Genomic DNA, 13,097 nt, shown 5'->3' on the forward strand with positions numbered 1-13,097 from the left:
TCCGGTCACATACTTATTCCGGTCACATTAGACCGACCGGAGTTTAAATGGGTAACAGAGAGTAGCGGAGCCAAATGTGGACTGATATTTACAGTCACCCACATTAATTCCTCTCTCTCTCTCTCTCTCTCTCTCTCTCTATATATATATATATATATATATATATATATATATATATATATATATATATATATATATATTACCCATAAATATATGTCAATAAGTACCCCTTCTTATGTCACAGGAGTACGCCACTTTTGATGGAGTACCGGTATCGATACGCCGATACAAAATTACCAATACGTTGGTTCGTTCCGGAACGTTTGGATCTAGGTTCGGGTTGAAATCAGATCAAAAGCTTGCAACCCTCGGCGGCAAACGGTGGCCTTTCTTGTAGCACCTTGGGCAGCGGCGTTGTACGGTGGCAACCGGCAACGGACGGCAAACGGTGGCTGGCGACGAACAGTGACTGAACAGCAATAGACGGCGGCGGCAGTGTTTAGGGTTTAATCTCTTGATGTCTAATATTGTGATTTTGGTTTTGTGATGGAATTTGGGCAGTTTTGTTCATGTTTGGAGACGTTCGCCCAGCCACCAAACATGTCGTAGAAGCTGCCACTGTTTCGGCATCCTGAAATGGTTGTTGTTTGCATTGTTGCTTTGTGATGGTTATTGTTTATAGAAGACAAGGCGTCGAGCAACTTTTTTGAGCCAAGTCGTTTGCTTAACAAGTCGAGCTCGAGTTCATGAGTCGTGTTGAAGCTCAACACGTAACTGTCAAGTCGAGCTTGACCTTAATCGAGTTTGTCAAGCCTTAATCAAGTCGATATATTCAAACTAGTTTACTAGTTTGTTGAGCCTTAATCAAATAGAGCTCAAGTTCAACACATAACTATAGATATCATATTGTATTCAAACGAGTTTGTCAAGCCTTAATCAATCGAGTCGAGTTCGAACTCGAGCTCAACAAGTAACTGTTGATTTAAGTTTGAGATGCTTCCGTCGAGCTATTCTCGAGTTCGAGGTTTTATTAGTTAAGCCGAGTTAGAGCTAACTGAACTCTTGCCGGAATTGGCTCGTGTTGACCCCATCAATCCAGTAGATGCTGTCGGTCAAGGCAAGGTTGGGTTTGATGTATTATTCTGGAGTTGAGCCGTGGTATGTTTAAAATGGGTCCGGATCTAACCCGATCGCACTTCTTCTGGGGCCTCTGGCCTTCTGCCCTAGGAATGGCTCCGGCGCCGTCGTGAACTACTCACAATCGCCGGCTTCCTCGTTTCCCTTCCTCCAACTTTTAGAGGCACATTAGGTCTCTCTCTCTCTCCTGAGGCTGGGGTATTCTGATCTGCTTGAGACTATCCAAGGGTTTTGTATTACTTAATTTAAAAGCTTAAATACCATCTTCATATGGATTCTGTCTTCACCTTTGTGCGGCTTTCTCTCTTCCTCTCCCTTTCCTTCTTGCTCTCTTCTTCGATGGTGATGATTGGTTGACGTCCTTTGTGTAATCAGAGTTGGTGATTTAGCAGAGTAGAAAGGGAAGCCTCTTTCAAGACGGTGAATGGCTATGGAGGTGGATGCGTTCGGAGATGGGTATGCAGTTTTCCTCCTTATAGTTTTCGTTTGCATCTAATATGGTCTTGTTTATTTCGATCTGTATCATTGCTGAAGAGAAATGGGTTGTCTGTTTTTTGGGGACGTGCTGAAGTTACGAACCCCCACCAGAATTTAAGCAGACGAACGAGGATCCTCTTTTCGGGATCTCTGTGACTGATTCTACTGAGCTTTGGCTCATCCAGTTGCCTCCCAACCAAGTACTTTTCCTGTATCTTGTGTCTTTTGTCCTTCGTATCGTTTATTTTGCTTTCGTAGTAAAGTTTGGCTTTTAATTGATGTTTTATCATTTTTTGGTTGCTTATTTCCCTTCTGTTCTTCCATTTGGGTTAGTTTAAACCAGCTGATTTTGATGGGAAGGAGGTGAAGCTTAAGCTGCGCCAAGACGGGCGACTGGGGAGCATGAAGAATGCAGCCGGTATGGGTTAAAGCACGCAGCCCTGTTTTCTTTGTCTGGAAAGTGTGGCGATTTTAGTCCAAATCCATGGGTATTACGATTATAAAGGATGCCAAATTTAATGGGATTTTGTTTAAGTTTCATCTTGTTGGTGATGACTGATGAGTTCTTCCTTGTGCTTCATTGAGCAATACAAATTGGAGTGCTGCCTTTATGCTTTCTTCAATATAAAGATGAAAGAATACCTGTTTTACTTTTCAATTTTATTAATTAATCTGATGTTGTCTAGTTTCAGTTTGAATACTGTAGTTCTCAGATTAAAAATCGAACTCGACTGGGTGAGGATGCGACTGTGATTTTAGTTCTTTCCCTTGATAGGTTTTGTGGTTAGGCTTTTATTACATTTGTTTATATGTTATTTTTTTAATTAGTTTGTTTGTTTTGATGGCAGGCAAGTCGTTTGACATCGTCAGTAATGGACTTCATCAATCAAGTGCGACAGTTTTCCTCGCTGGCTCATCATCAACAAGAGCTGGTCCGTTAACTCTGCTCTGTTAGTGCTGTTTCCAATTGGTTGACAGTTGAAACATCTGTCCTACTATTGTTGTTTTCTTTAGTGGGGGCTTTCTTTCTGTTTTATTCATTCTGTATTTCACCTATCTGTGCATTTAATTACTAGATAGCTTCTTACCCTCAGACTTGTCTCACCGGTAGAAACTTCTAACTTTTCCTACTTGTCACGTTCTATCAGAATAAGTTCGAGACAGTCATAGAGTTTGGTTGTGCCTAACGAGTAAACATTTGAAATTTATTGAAATACCATGTAGTGCTGCTTCATCTATTCATGTAGGGGAAGAATACACATAGTAGTAAACTACATTGCTAAATGTTAGATGTTGTATATGGTGGAATATGATGTGGTTGCTTTTCGGTTGAGATAGAAGATAAAGAAAAGACAGCAGAGGTTAGTATTATGACGGTGTAGGCTTTGACGGACATTTGTGTAAGCTTTGGGGTTTCGCAGGATGATTGAATAAAGTTGAAGAATCAGGCCCAGTGTGATGCTTTGTGTTGGGATGGCATAAAACAAGGGTTGTTGAACTGCGAATGTAATTCCAAAGTGATCAATCGCGAGTCAAGTAACTTTGAGGTTCTTTTCATTCTCAAATGGTTCTGTGGACATGGAGGAGGTGCCAAATTTGAAGTCCCATCATGCTTTACAGCTAGACCTTATGATCTCCTTGCAACAATGATTCACATAGCTAAAGGCTTATTGAAACAGAAACAGATTTTCTGGTGGCTATATTGCTGAACAAGCAAGTGACTTTAGGTTTTTGTGTTTTTCCTATTCCCTAAAAAGATCCTAGAGAGTTTGGCAGCAGGCCTGTTTCGAAGGAGATGGGATGTACTGCTAGTTAGACTGTTAAAACTGTGACTGTTAAAACTGTCATACTTCATAAGTAGGAAACACAATGTGGGTGGAATATGGACTTCTCTTAACATAAATGCTACTAAACTCCAATTGGGAGTTTATAGGTTTACCGAAGCATACTATCAGCCTATCAGGCCTTCTTCTTAGACATTGTTTGTGTTTTTCTTCTTGTGAAAAATGTGGTGGACAACTGCTCGTTTTCTTAAGATTGCTATCCATGCTTACTCTGTCTCCCCCAAATTGTGTCTACCATTTGAGCATCTCCTCAATTTTTGCAGTTGGGAAGATTTCACGCCGAGTTAGTTTAGTTAGTTTTGAAGCTGATGCCAAATCTCATGGCAAAACACGTGCTGGAGGTTCGAGCTTACTGAACTGGAGTTCTGGTGGTAAATGAATTTGTTGCAATATTCATCTTTACAGGTTCTCCATAGACAAAATCCATTACTTTGCTTGCTGTAACGCTGCTGATTCTGTTGCAATAAATTGAATCCATGGACTCCAGGCTCCTCGAACAGACTTGGTTCTCATGGGAACACATCTCTTACAAGCAGCAGACAAAGAAGCTCACAGGGGATAAGTGGAACGTCATTTGAAGGTGGGGAGGCATCACAACTTCCAAAGCAAAGGCGTGTTGATCGTTCACCCTCATCCGAGCACTCAAAGCTCACCATGAAAGGAAGTCGGAGCCCTGGTTCTTTGACTGCATCTCAGAGGTCACAGGGAATGAGTGAGACATCATTTGAAGGTGGGGAACCATCAAAGTCCTCGAAACAAAGACATGTTGGGTGGTCGCCCTCTTCTCAAGACTCAAAGCGCAGTAGGGATGCAGGCAAAAGTGGGACCTCCGATATCAAATCAGAGTCTGAATCTATCTCTAGGCGGACCAGAAGGAAGATGAAATTGGAAGAGTAGGCCTCTGAACTTTGACTGTATATTTTGATGCAGTCAATTCTCATATAGTGGGGAGTTTCTTTTTAACCAACTGTGGCATGTTTTGTAGAACTTAAATTAGCCGAAGAGGAAAAAAGAAAGATAATCGATCAGTTTTGGATTGCAAAATTATGTGGTTTTGACATAGTTGACGGGTTGGTCACGATCATTACTACTTTCTGTGCTCCTACTTTTATGTGCTTCGAATGGTTCATAGTTTTCTGATAAACACGGAATGCGAAGCTTGAACCAATTCGCGGTTTTCCTTTGCTTGAAGTAATTTAATATGTAAAGAAGCTTTAGATTATGGCTATGTTCATACTATCGCATTGAAGCAATCAATCCATGGTGAAAAAGTCTCGAGAATTTGCCTTTTTTAACCTTGAAATTGATTGAAAAAAGTTGGTTTGGTAAACGTAAATATTGCCAGAGACTTTTAAGGTGCAAGTAAATCTAGGATCTCTTATCTGGACAATTAAACATGCTTTGATTTTGCATTATTAATCAAAGTTGAACTGGAGACTTCAGAGCTATATCTGGTACAGTCGTTCGCTTGCAACATGTTCTTCATCTGCTGCACAACATTATGGCTAAAGATGGTCGTTCCCATGTGGTAGGTAGGTACATCGAGCTCCTGTGGAGGTGAACATGGGTTCAAATAATTCGTAAATGTGATCTTATCAGTAGAGCTCTAAATAGGCACGACGGATGGAGATTTCTCTGTAAAGCGTATTGTGGTTGAGAAAAACAGTAGCTTGCAGATAAGGGTGTTAGTGGTGCCGATATAATTTATTACCCAATCTGAGTTCAAATTCAAGATTAAAATTCTATAAGAGAAATCACATCCAATTAGTGATCAGATGCAACGACAGGAATTCGAATCTGACGCATGTAAAAATGGAATATGGTTTTGTACACTTTATATTCAATCAGGTAAGCAATAGCGAAATAGTTGAATATGGTAATAACTCCATCCAAATCGTACACAAACCCTACCTGCAAACACATTCCACATATGAACAGAAGAAAAGAAACTTGATTTGATTTCCATTCATCGAAAGTCACTGATGCGGCACTTTGAGTTGTAGATCTCATTCACAGGTTTTCGTTCCCTTGAGCAAGTCCAGCTCAACCACTACATGGCCTTGGTTGGGTGTGTGCTTTGATGCTGCAAAGCAGATGGGATAAGATGGCAGCTGTCCCCAGCTTAGTTTTTTCATCCAAACCCTTCAAGTATAGGCAATTAAGTATTGTTCTAGGAATAGAGTGTAGTAGGCAGTGGCAAGCATGGTATAGTCTCCACTCTCGTTGCCAAAACATTGCATTACGGATGGAGTTGATACTGCAGCTCCTCCTTGAAACTATTTGAGGGTTTAATTTTAGTGCAGAACACATGACAAATGGATCCCTCGCCAAGAAATCAAAGGGCAATGAAACGCACCTAATCTCACTAGGACAACATGGAACAATAATAGCAAGGTAAATCTGACCAGTCCTTTGAGGCTCAAGTCTAAGTGCCATAAAGCTCGTCAGTACTTTTACTTTTTAAGTCGAGTCTACAGCTCAAGATACAAGCAGAATAAATCTAACCTCATAAGGAAAGAAACAAACAAGATAAGAGACAGTTCTACATAAGGGCCAGCATAGCTTGCCTGAGATGAGGCTTAATCAATGGAGAGGCGCCGCCGCTTGTACCGCACCATCACCTGTCCCTTCACACCGACAACCATCGCATTCCAGTCGATCTCTGGGAAGGGAGACACCAGCTCCAACTCGAAGTTCCTCAGCAGATGACTCCAGATTGCTTTGATCTGAAGGTAGGCGAATGGCTCCCCAAGACAACCATGCCTACCGCCACCAAATGATATGTAAGAAAATGCACCAGCCACCTTGTCCTCTTCTCTTCCAATTGCAAACCTGTCGGGGTCGTAGCGGTCTGGATCCTGATAGATGTAAGGTAGCCGGTTAGCAAATGCTGGCGAAGTAGCCACAATGTGGCCCTTTGGAATGTCATACTCCTTCCCGTCACGTGTTGTCACGGAGAAGTCACAGTGTGAGCTTCGCAGGAGCATGATCAATGGCGGGTGCAGTCTCAGTGCTTCTTTTATGCACCGATAGAGCACGTCCATCTCGGACAGTATGTCATGGTCGATTTTTTCTCCGTGCTTTTTCATCAAACTCTTCTGCTCGTCTACCACAGCGCTGAGGTATTGTTTGTAGCGAAGAAGGTATGCTCCGGTCCAGGTCGAGGTGATAGAGCTGGTGTGCTGGCCAGCAAAGAGAGCAGCAATTAGAAGGCCAGTTATCTCAGAATCTGTGGTTGGCCTGCCGTCTTTATACTTGGAGTCAATGAAGCTCTGCAACATGTCATTCTCGGATTTACCAGCCGCTTTGCGGGCAGATATGATGTTGGCAAAGATCTCAGCAAGCCTCTTGCGAGCACGATCCCTGCGGCGGTGAGCTGGGATAGGGAGGTAAGGTAGGATGACACTGATTGGGAGCATGCCATTGTCAAGGTCATGGAAGAGGGCAGAGACATCATCAAATAACTTATCTCTCACTTCTCGACCAAGAAGGCACCTGCTTGCAGTGAGGATGATGAGGTGTTCAAGCTCGTATTTTATATCCACAACGCCTTCGTTACCCCATTTTGAGAAGTATTCCTGCAGAAATAAAATGCAAGGAATATTCAATCACAAGTCAAATACATAAACCAATTAAGAATTAAAGAATAAGAACGTGGAACATGCTAACTGCTAAGTTAATATTCTAGGTAGAGGTCTTATGGATACACATTGGAAAGCTTGAACCTGCATGGTTGTGATAGAGAAATGAGGATGAATCAGCCTACTTTTCATTTCATTAAAAAAATTAAAACTAATGTAAAAGTTGGAACAACAAGAAAGATAAGGAAGCTCATATCGGCTGTCTCGTTTCGGTGAGGCACTGATATGCTATGCATTGGCCGATTCAAGCTGTTACCAGCCATCTACCAGTCTAACTAGACTTCCACTTTATAGGTATTTTAAGATGCATTATGTCCCATTCAAAAACCTGATCAACAGAAAGGATGTTCTAGCAACCAAACAACTACAACCATGTTAAAAGGGTCATCATAGATGTCATCAAAGCAACTTCACGATCCTCCATCACCTTATCTTAAACCCAAATGCAGTCATCAATAGTTTTTCATTTCCAGGGAAGCGGTTGAACAGGCAAGTGGTTGGTTGAATAGTTGTCAGTAAACAGAAGCAAGCATAGAATATTCCAAAGGCATTACAATTAGTCCATGATGACTCTTTTAGCCTTTGTCAGGTAGCTATATACAATTGATCTAAGAAAGGTGTGCCATGCAAGTTACGGACCATAAATTAATTTGTCAACCCGAGTTTGTTGTTTTTGTCTTACAAGCAAGTTAACTAACTGAGATAAATAAAGTTCCACACCCCGTTTTCGTAGTGGCAAGGCATAAGATAAATCCGCAACGTGTACATACCGTATCAACTTTGGGGAAAGCTAACTTTTTCCCATCAAATGAACTTAACATACCAAAGCATTCTACCAAGGACCTATTAAGTATTAACTGCCTACTTAATCGCAAGAAGGTTAACAGAAACTGAAAATATCAACTCTGTAGGAGCAATAAGCAACAAGGGATGGTAGCTTTACTTAGAAGTTAAACAATATGCAACCAACATAATTTATCTCCAAAGGTCACAGATTAACTTATAGGAACCGCAAGTGGACACGCATATTGATAGAGGACAACAGATTTTCAATTATATTATTGAGAAGGAATGGTTAACTACTCAGAAGCGACAACAAAGAAGAAAAGAAGCACGAAGAAAAGGAAATAGATGAGCTGATGGGGCAGTTTAGCATATAGAAAGTAGTACCTCAGCTTCCGTAACCATCTGATCCACATAGCTTTTCAGCTTAGTGACCCTCAAAGCTTCTGTGAAGAACCTAAACTGTTCTTGCCTGACCGAGTAATCGACATCAAAGACAACCCCAGGCCCAAAAGTAGGTACGTTGAACTGGTACACCTCTTGCTGGCTAAGATCCGTCTCTGTCGCCTTAAAGAAGTGAGCAGACACTTCGGGACCGATAAGAAACGTAACTTTTTTGTTCAGGAGATTCACGGTGAAGACATTGCCAAGCCTATTATACTCTTCCCTGATCATTATAATCGGGCCCTTCATGAATTTCAGGAGCCCTCCAATAAGAGGAAACGCCTGAACTTCAGGGGGAGTCCTCTTCTTAGATCCGGAGAAGAACAGGGAAGACAGAAGCTTCGCCACCACAACCGTTGCTAGAACCAGGAATCCGACATAATAGTAGTTGCTGTCTTTCAGTTCCATCTTGGCCAGCAGATAAACTCCACGGATCCGAAGCAAATCAGAGGAAACAGAACAGAGAGCTAGCAGATAAAAACCTAAAGCAGCGACATTCCGAGAAGTTCGCGAGGTTTCGAAGGTCAACTACAGAAATCGACAGAGAACAACTCGTAATGAAGGTTTTTCCACCGACGGCCGCCCCAGCCAACAGAAAAAGGAAAAAAGAACTGCAATTTTCTAGTAAAGAAGCGGAAAACACTGCTTCTCTCGATGGCCAGACAAAGAAAAGCAGAGGAAAACGTGCCGGAGAGAGACGATTTATCAGCAAAGGAGAGATTTATCCAAAATCTGCATACAAAACGCAGGAAAAGAGCTCAGCTCAAAGAAGGAACACGCTGAACCATCGCAGATGTTTCAGCAGACACAATTTCACGAAAGCAAGAGCCCGAGCTTTCGCTTTCCCTCTCGGTCTCGCATAAAAAACACGCAGAAGACATCAGACATCCAATCAGGACCAGACGCTAACAGATCGAGCACATCTCGTCCAAAAAACGTAAAAGCAAAAGAGAAATCCGCAGAAGAAGAAGACGTACATCACGGAGTCGCTTCCCGATCGGAAATCCGCAGACGGCGGTGAGAAGGCGGTCGAAGCGCGTAGCTGCGTGCAGGCTGGCCTTCCGAAAAAGTTAGCTACCTGGGTCGTCCGTTCACGCGCGCGACACCCGGCTCGTTTTCCTCCGCCTCCTGCTCTGGCCAGCCCACACGCCTTCTCAGCGGACGCGTACTAGTAAAGGCCTTCTCTCCCTCTCTCCCAATTGCGCGGACAGTGACAGAGCGTGACAGAACAAGATCATCAGAAGACTCAGAGCCAGAGGAAGGAGACACCGCTAGAAGAAAGACGGAGAGAGAGAGAGAGAGAGAGAGAGTACCGCTGGCAAATGGCTGGGGGATAATGGCCAAACTCTCTGGAGCTTCCCTCCCTTTTAAAATGGCTCGCGGGAAAAGTGGGGACCCCTTTATAACCTTATTAATAATATTTTCTTCATTAGTGCCCAATTCTCTACAGTAATTAGAAAAAGCCATGGCTTGATCAGTAAATGCCAAACAAGTTCCCCTCTGCCTTGTCTCTCTCGCATTTATTTACCGGCCCATTCTTCTTGGACCCTTTTTTTAGGGAAACGAAAGAGAACCGACAAAAATGAAAAATGCATTAACAAAAATTACACCAACTCAAGTAACATGGATGTCAATTTTTCAGATATAAAAAATAATATTTTTTCCGATTTATAAACTATAAGTGATAAACCATAGGTCATTTCGAAGTAAGTTATATATTTATGTCCCTAACAAAGGATCATATGTCATGGTATATAGAAATTATTAAAATGCCTTTTGTTAATTACATGGAAAAAGCCAGGCATGGAACTTAAAATTTTTCACTTTATACAAATACCAAAAATACCCATCTAATAAAAGGTAGGAACATGTCTTTTCATATTTGTTTTGGTGAAGGGAAAGTAAATGCGACCTTCTGAATAACCTAATTGCGCCACCTACTATATTCTTGTAGTTAAGGTCGGAGCCAAGGTAGGGCGTGCCTTCACCTCAATTTTTTTTAATTTGTATATAATTTTTTAATTAAAAAATACTTATTTTATATAAAAAATTTTAAAAAATGATAATTAAACCCTAATCAAAACTTATAAACTTTAATTCGGCCCACTTTATAAAAAAAAATAAGGTATCATACATTGGTGTCTTTTATTTTGCAACATAAAATTTGTATTTGGTGTCTTTTATTTTGCAACATAAAATTTGAATAATATCGTGTAAAATAAAAAAGACTACCTGCCAACCTATGTGCCATTTATTACACCAATTTTTTATAAAATTAAATGTCCCTGCTAAAAGGACCCACTTTATGGTCAAACTTTGCATGATTTTTTCATGTGCTAATATGATTAATAACGAAAATACATTTAGTTTACATTAAAAATAAAACTTTTTATAAAAACAAAATTAAATAAAATAATAAAAAACTATAAAAGATATTTCTTTTTAATAAATTATAAAAATGTTATTCCCACCCTTACCATACATGGTGCGGTCGGCGCAATAACTCTCTCTCCTTTATGAAAGATGGGAGAGCTTTCATTGCGTGTGTTTGATAGGGAGAGTTTTCGGCACTCTTCCTTGTATAGCTTTCTCCGGTAAAGAGGGGCCGTCAGTTGTGACATTCACTATTGTCTCCATGTGCTGAAGATACGACATTTTGTACTATATGCATTTAATCAATGCTGGTTAAATTGTTTTTGCTTTTTTATTTCTATTTTAAATTGAGGAATAAATAATTTAAAGAGCTCATTGCTTTTGTTACCAAACGCTCTCTTAATGTCATACTTGGGCTTCAAAAATTACTTTCATTGGCCAATTTATGTTTGACTCTTTTAAAGCTAATTTTCATATTTTTTCATGGCCGCCTTTTAGTTAAAGCATCAAAATTTAATGCTATTGGGTGTTTGATTACATTAGATTTTAAATTCCAGTGTATGGTTTAATGAGTGCTCAATCTAAATTTACGATACTAATTAACTGACGCCTTAAATCTATCAATCACAAGTTACAAAGGGATGGGAGGTAGCGGTGAGATCCATATATTTCAATATACAAAGCTCATACATTTATGGTGTAATCTTTATATCTCTCAAACACAAGATTTCAAACCTTTAATAAAAATATCTAAATATTATTAAGTAGTGTATCGTTTTTTATTTTTTAAAATATTATAATTTATTTAATAAAATGTTTATTTTCTAGTCCAGTTTCATGCATAGTGAAGTGGGACCGCATCCACCTCCAATGCACATGGACAGACATCCATGTTTTGTATGGTCCGCATTCTCCAGCCTGTGAAAGCTTATCTAGATCCCATGCAAAGGGAGTGGCAACTGGTAATATTAGATTTTTCGAAGCCGCACCGGTTGGTCCGAGATTTCCATCGCCAGGCTTACTCACTCGAAATAGCTCTATACATTATGGTTATTTGAATACTCGATCGAATGAATGAGTCAACTCGCCCATCAAGTGACCCGGACATATGTCATTTTGAGTCGAGTCACGGGTTTGCTAACTATGATTTATTTAGTATTTGAATTAACGAATGGTGAAGGCTGTAACTCAATCTTATCAAATTCAGAGTCAGAAAGCGAAATGATTCCGTGAATTGGTGAATCGAGTTGAATTAAAACATGCATTTTATTTAAAAATCAAATAAAATATAAAAAAAATATTAGCAAAATCAGAAAAGTTTAAAATATGAAAAATAAAAAGTAAACCCACAAAATACTTTAGATGAAAAAAGGAAAACCCATGTTAACTTAGTTAGTTTTCCACTTTTTTGAAGAAATTAATTGAGGCGTCTCCTTGGGGAAGATGGACCACAATTAATTACCATACCATTTGTAGGTAAGGTGAGTCAAAGTATAAAAAAAAGAAAAATAAATGAAGCTAAGGGAAGATGTGAAATATTACATATTTGATGAAAAGTTCATGAATTACATCTTTAGTCAACAAACATCAAATAATTAGACCACATCAATCATCGGTAGGCAACTCAAGGCTACCAAACACTGGGCAAGAACAGACTTTTTTTTTCTTCTAAAGGTGAGCGGTTCGTTCTACAACTCTTAATAGAGGTCACTGTCTCTCCCCTTTTGTACCCACCTATGGGTTTTCATAGATTATGTTTCGAGACCTTTTATAGTTCAGAGGTAAAACGCACTGAAGGGCAAAAAAGGGGTCATTAAAGCTATTCTACGATTGAATTTTCATGAAACTCGCGAGGGGTAAGGCATCTTAACCTTGAAGACTTTGTGTCCCCGACTGATGGGAGCAGACCTAAAAATTTTTCATTATGGGGCAGAACTATAACTTCAAAATTTTAACAGTGGTCAGAATAAAAGCTAACACTATCTAAAACAAATTTGAACAACCTGTAAAAGTTGCCATGTAAAACCAAAACAGGTACAATTTAAAGTGAGGAAACTAGAAAAAGGTCTTAAAGATGTTTTCCTTTTCCAAAAAAACCTGAGGCTTTATGACATAAAAGTTACATAATTTAATGTCCTCTTAGGGTTATCAAAAGTTTCCTCATTATTAGTGCATGCTCAAGGAAAGATTTTGTGACCTCAAGGGGCATAGCGTAGCTGGTCAAGTTAAGAGCCTGTATAAAGGCATGTCTTTAGTTCGATTCCTGTGAGTGTTATATTCATGTGTCTTAAAGTGGTAGGACGCGACATTAAGTTAAAGGGTGTGTACTGTTACTATCGCTGACAACAACGCAGCTCAGGACCTCGAAGGCATGGAGAATTGGGGGGGGGGGGGGGGG

At 40.1% G+C, this 13,097-nt stretch overlaps 2 protein-coding genes across 7 annotated transcripts; one reads left to right on the forward strand and one right to left on the reverse strand.

Moving 5' to 3' along the window:
* Positions 1-1,176: 1,176 nt before the first annotated feature.
* LOC116257358 (uncharacterized) lies at positions 1,177-4,502 on the forward strand. 5 transcript variants are annotated; one of them, XM_031634001.2, is made up of 7 exons: positions 1,177-1,309; positions 1,513-1,593; positions 1,709-1,814; positions 1,948-2,032; positions 2,463-2,546; positions 3,722-3,829; positions 3,946-4,502. In XM_031634001.2, exons 2-7 carry the CDS (start codon positions 1,562-1,564, stop codon positions 4,353-4,355), a joined length of 825 nt encoding a protein of 274 aa, XP_031489861.1. In that variant the 5' UTR covers positions 1,177-1,309; positions 1,513-1,561; the 3' UTR covers positions 4,356-4,502. The 5 variants fall into 5 exon arrangements, with proteins under 5 accessions (XP_031489861.1, XP_031489864.1, XP_031489860.1 ...); XM_031634004.2 differs by having other exon boundaries at positions 1,195-1,335; XM_031634002.2 differs by having other exon boundaries at positions 1,197-1,428.
* Positions 4,503-5,884: 1,382 nt separating this feature from the next.
* Positions 5,885-9,667, reverse strand: LOC116257357 (obtusifoliol 14-alpha demethylase-like). Of its 2 annotated transcripts, none has more exons than XM_050078670.1 (3): positions 9,304-9,667; positions 8,270-8,854; positions 5,885-7,036 (listed from the first exon to the last, which is right to left on the reverse strand). In XM_050078670.1, exons 2-3 carry the CDS (start codon positions 8,732-8,734, stop codon positions 6,038-6,040), a joined length of 1,464 nt encoding a protein of 487 aa, XP_049934627.1. In that variant the 5' UTR covers positions 8,735-8,854; positions 9,304-9,667; the 3' UTR covers positions 5,885-6,037. The 2 variants fall into 2 exon arrangements, with proteins under 2 accessions (XP_049934627.1, XP_031489858.1); XM_031633998.2 differs by having other exon boundaries at positions 8,270-9,058.
* Positions 9,668-13,097: the final 3,430 nt, after the last annotated feature.

The sequence above is a fragment of the Nymphaea colorata genome, chromosome 7, assembly GCF_008831285.2.
Source record: "Nymphaea colorata isolate Beijing-Zhang1983 chromosome 7, ASM883128v2, whole genome shotgun sequence".
NCBI lineage: Eukaryota > Viridiplantae > Streptophyta > Magnoliopsida > Nymphaeales > Nymphaeaceae > Nymphaea > Nymphaea colorata.

What these genes read in the sequence shown, in the direction of transcription:
- LOC116257358 (XM_031634001.2), top strand. Translation starts at nt 1,562, where the DNA reads ATGGCTATGGAGGTGGATGCGTTCGGAGATGG. An exon ending in GTGGATGCGTTCGGAGATGG is followed by an intron (nt 1,594 to 1,708) that starts GTATGCAGTTTT and finishes GACGTGCTGAAG; the next exon opens with TTACGAACCCCCACCAGAAT. An exon ending in TCCAGTTGCCTCCCAACCAA is followed by an intron (nt 1,815 to 1,947) that starts GTACTTTTCCTG and finishes CATTTGGGTTAG; the next exon opens with TTTAAACCAGCTGATTTTGA.
- LOC116257357 (XM_050078670.1), bottom strand. Translation starts at nt 8,734, where the DNA reads ATGGAACTGAAAGACAGCAACTACTATTATGTCGGATTCCTGGTTCTA. An exon ending in AGATGGTTACGGAAGCTGAG is followed by an intron (nt 7,037 to 8,269) that starts GTACTACTTTCT and finishes TTATTTCTGCAG; the next exon opens with GAATACTTCTCAAAATGGGG.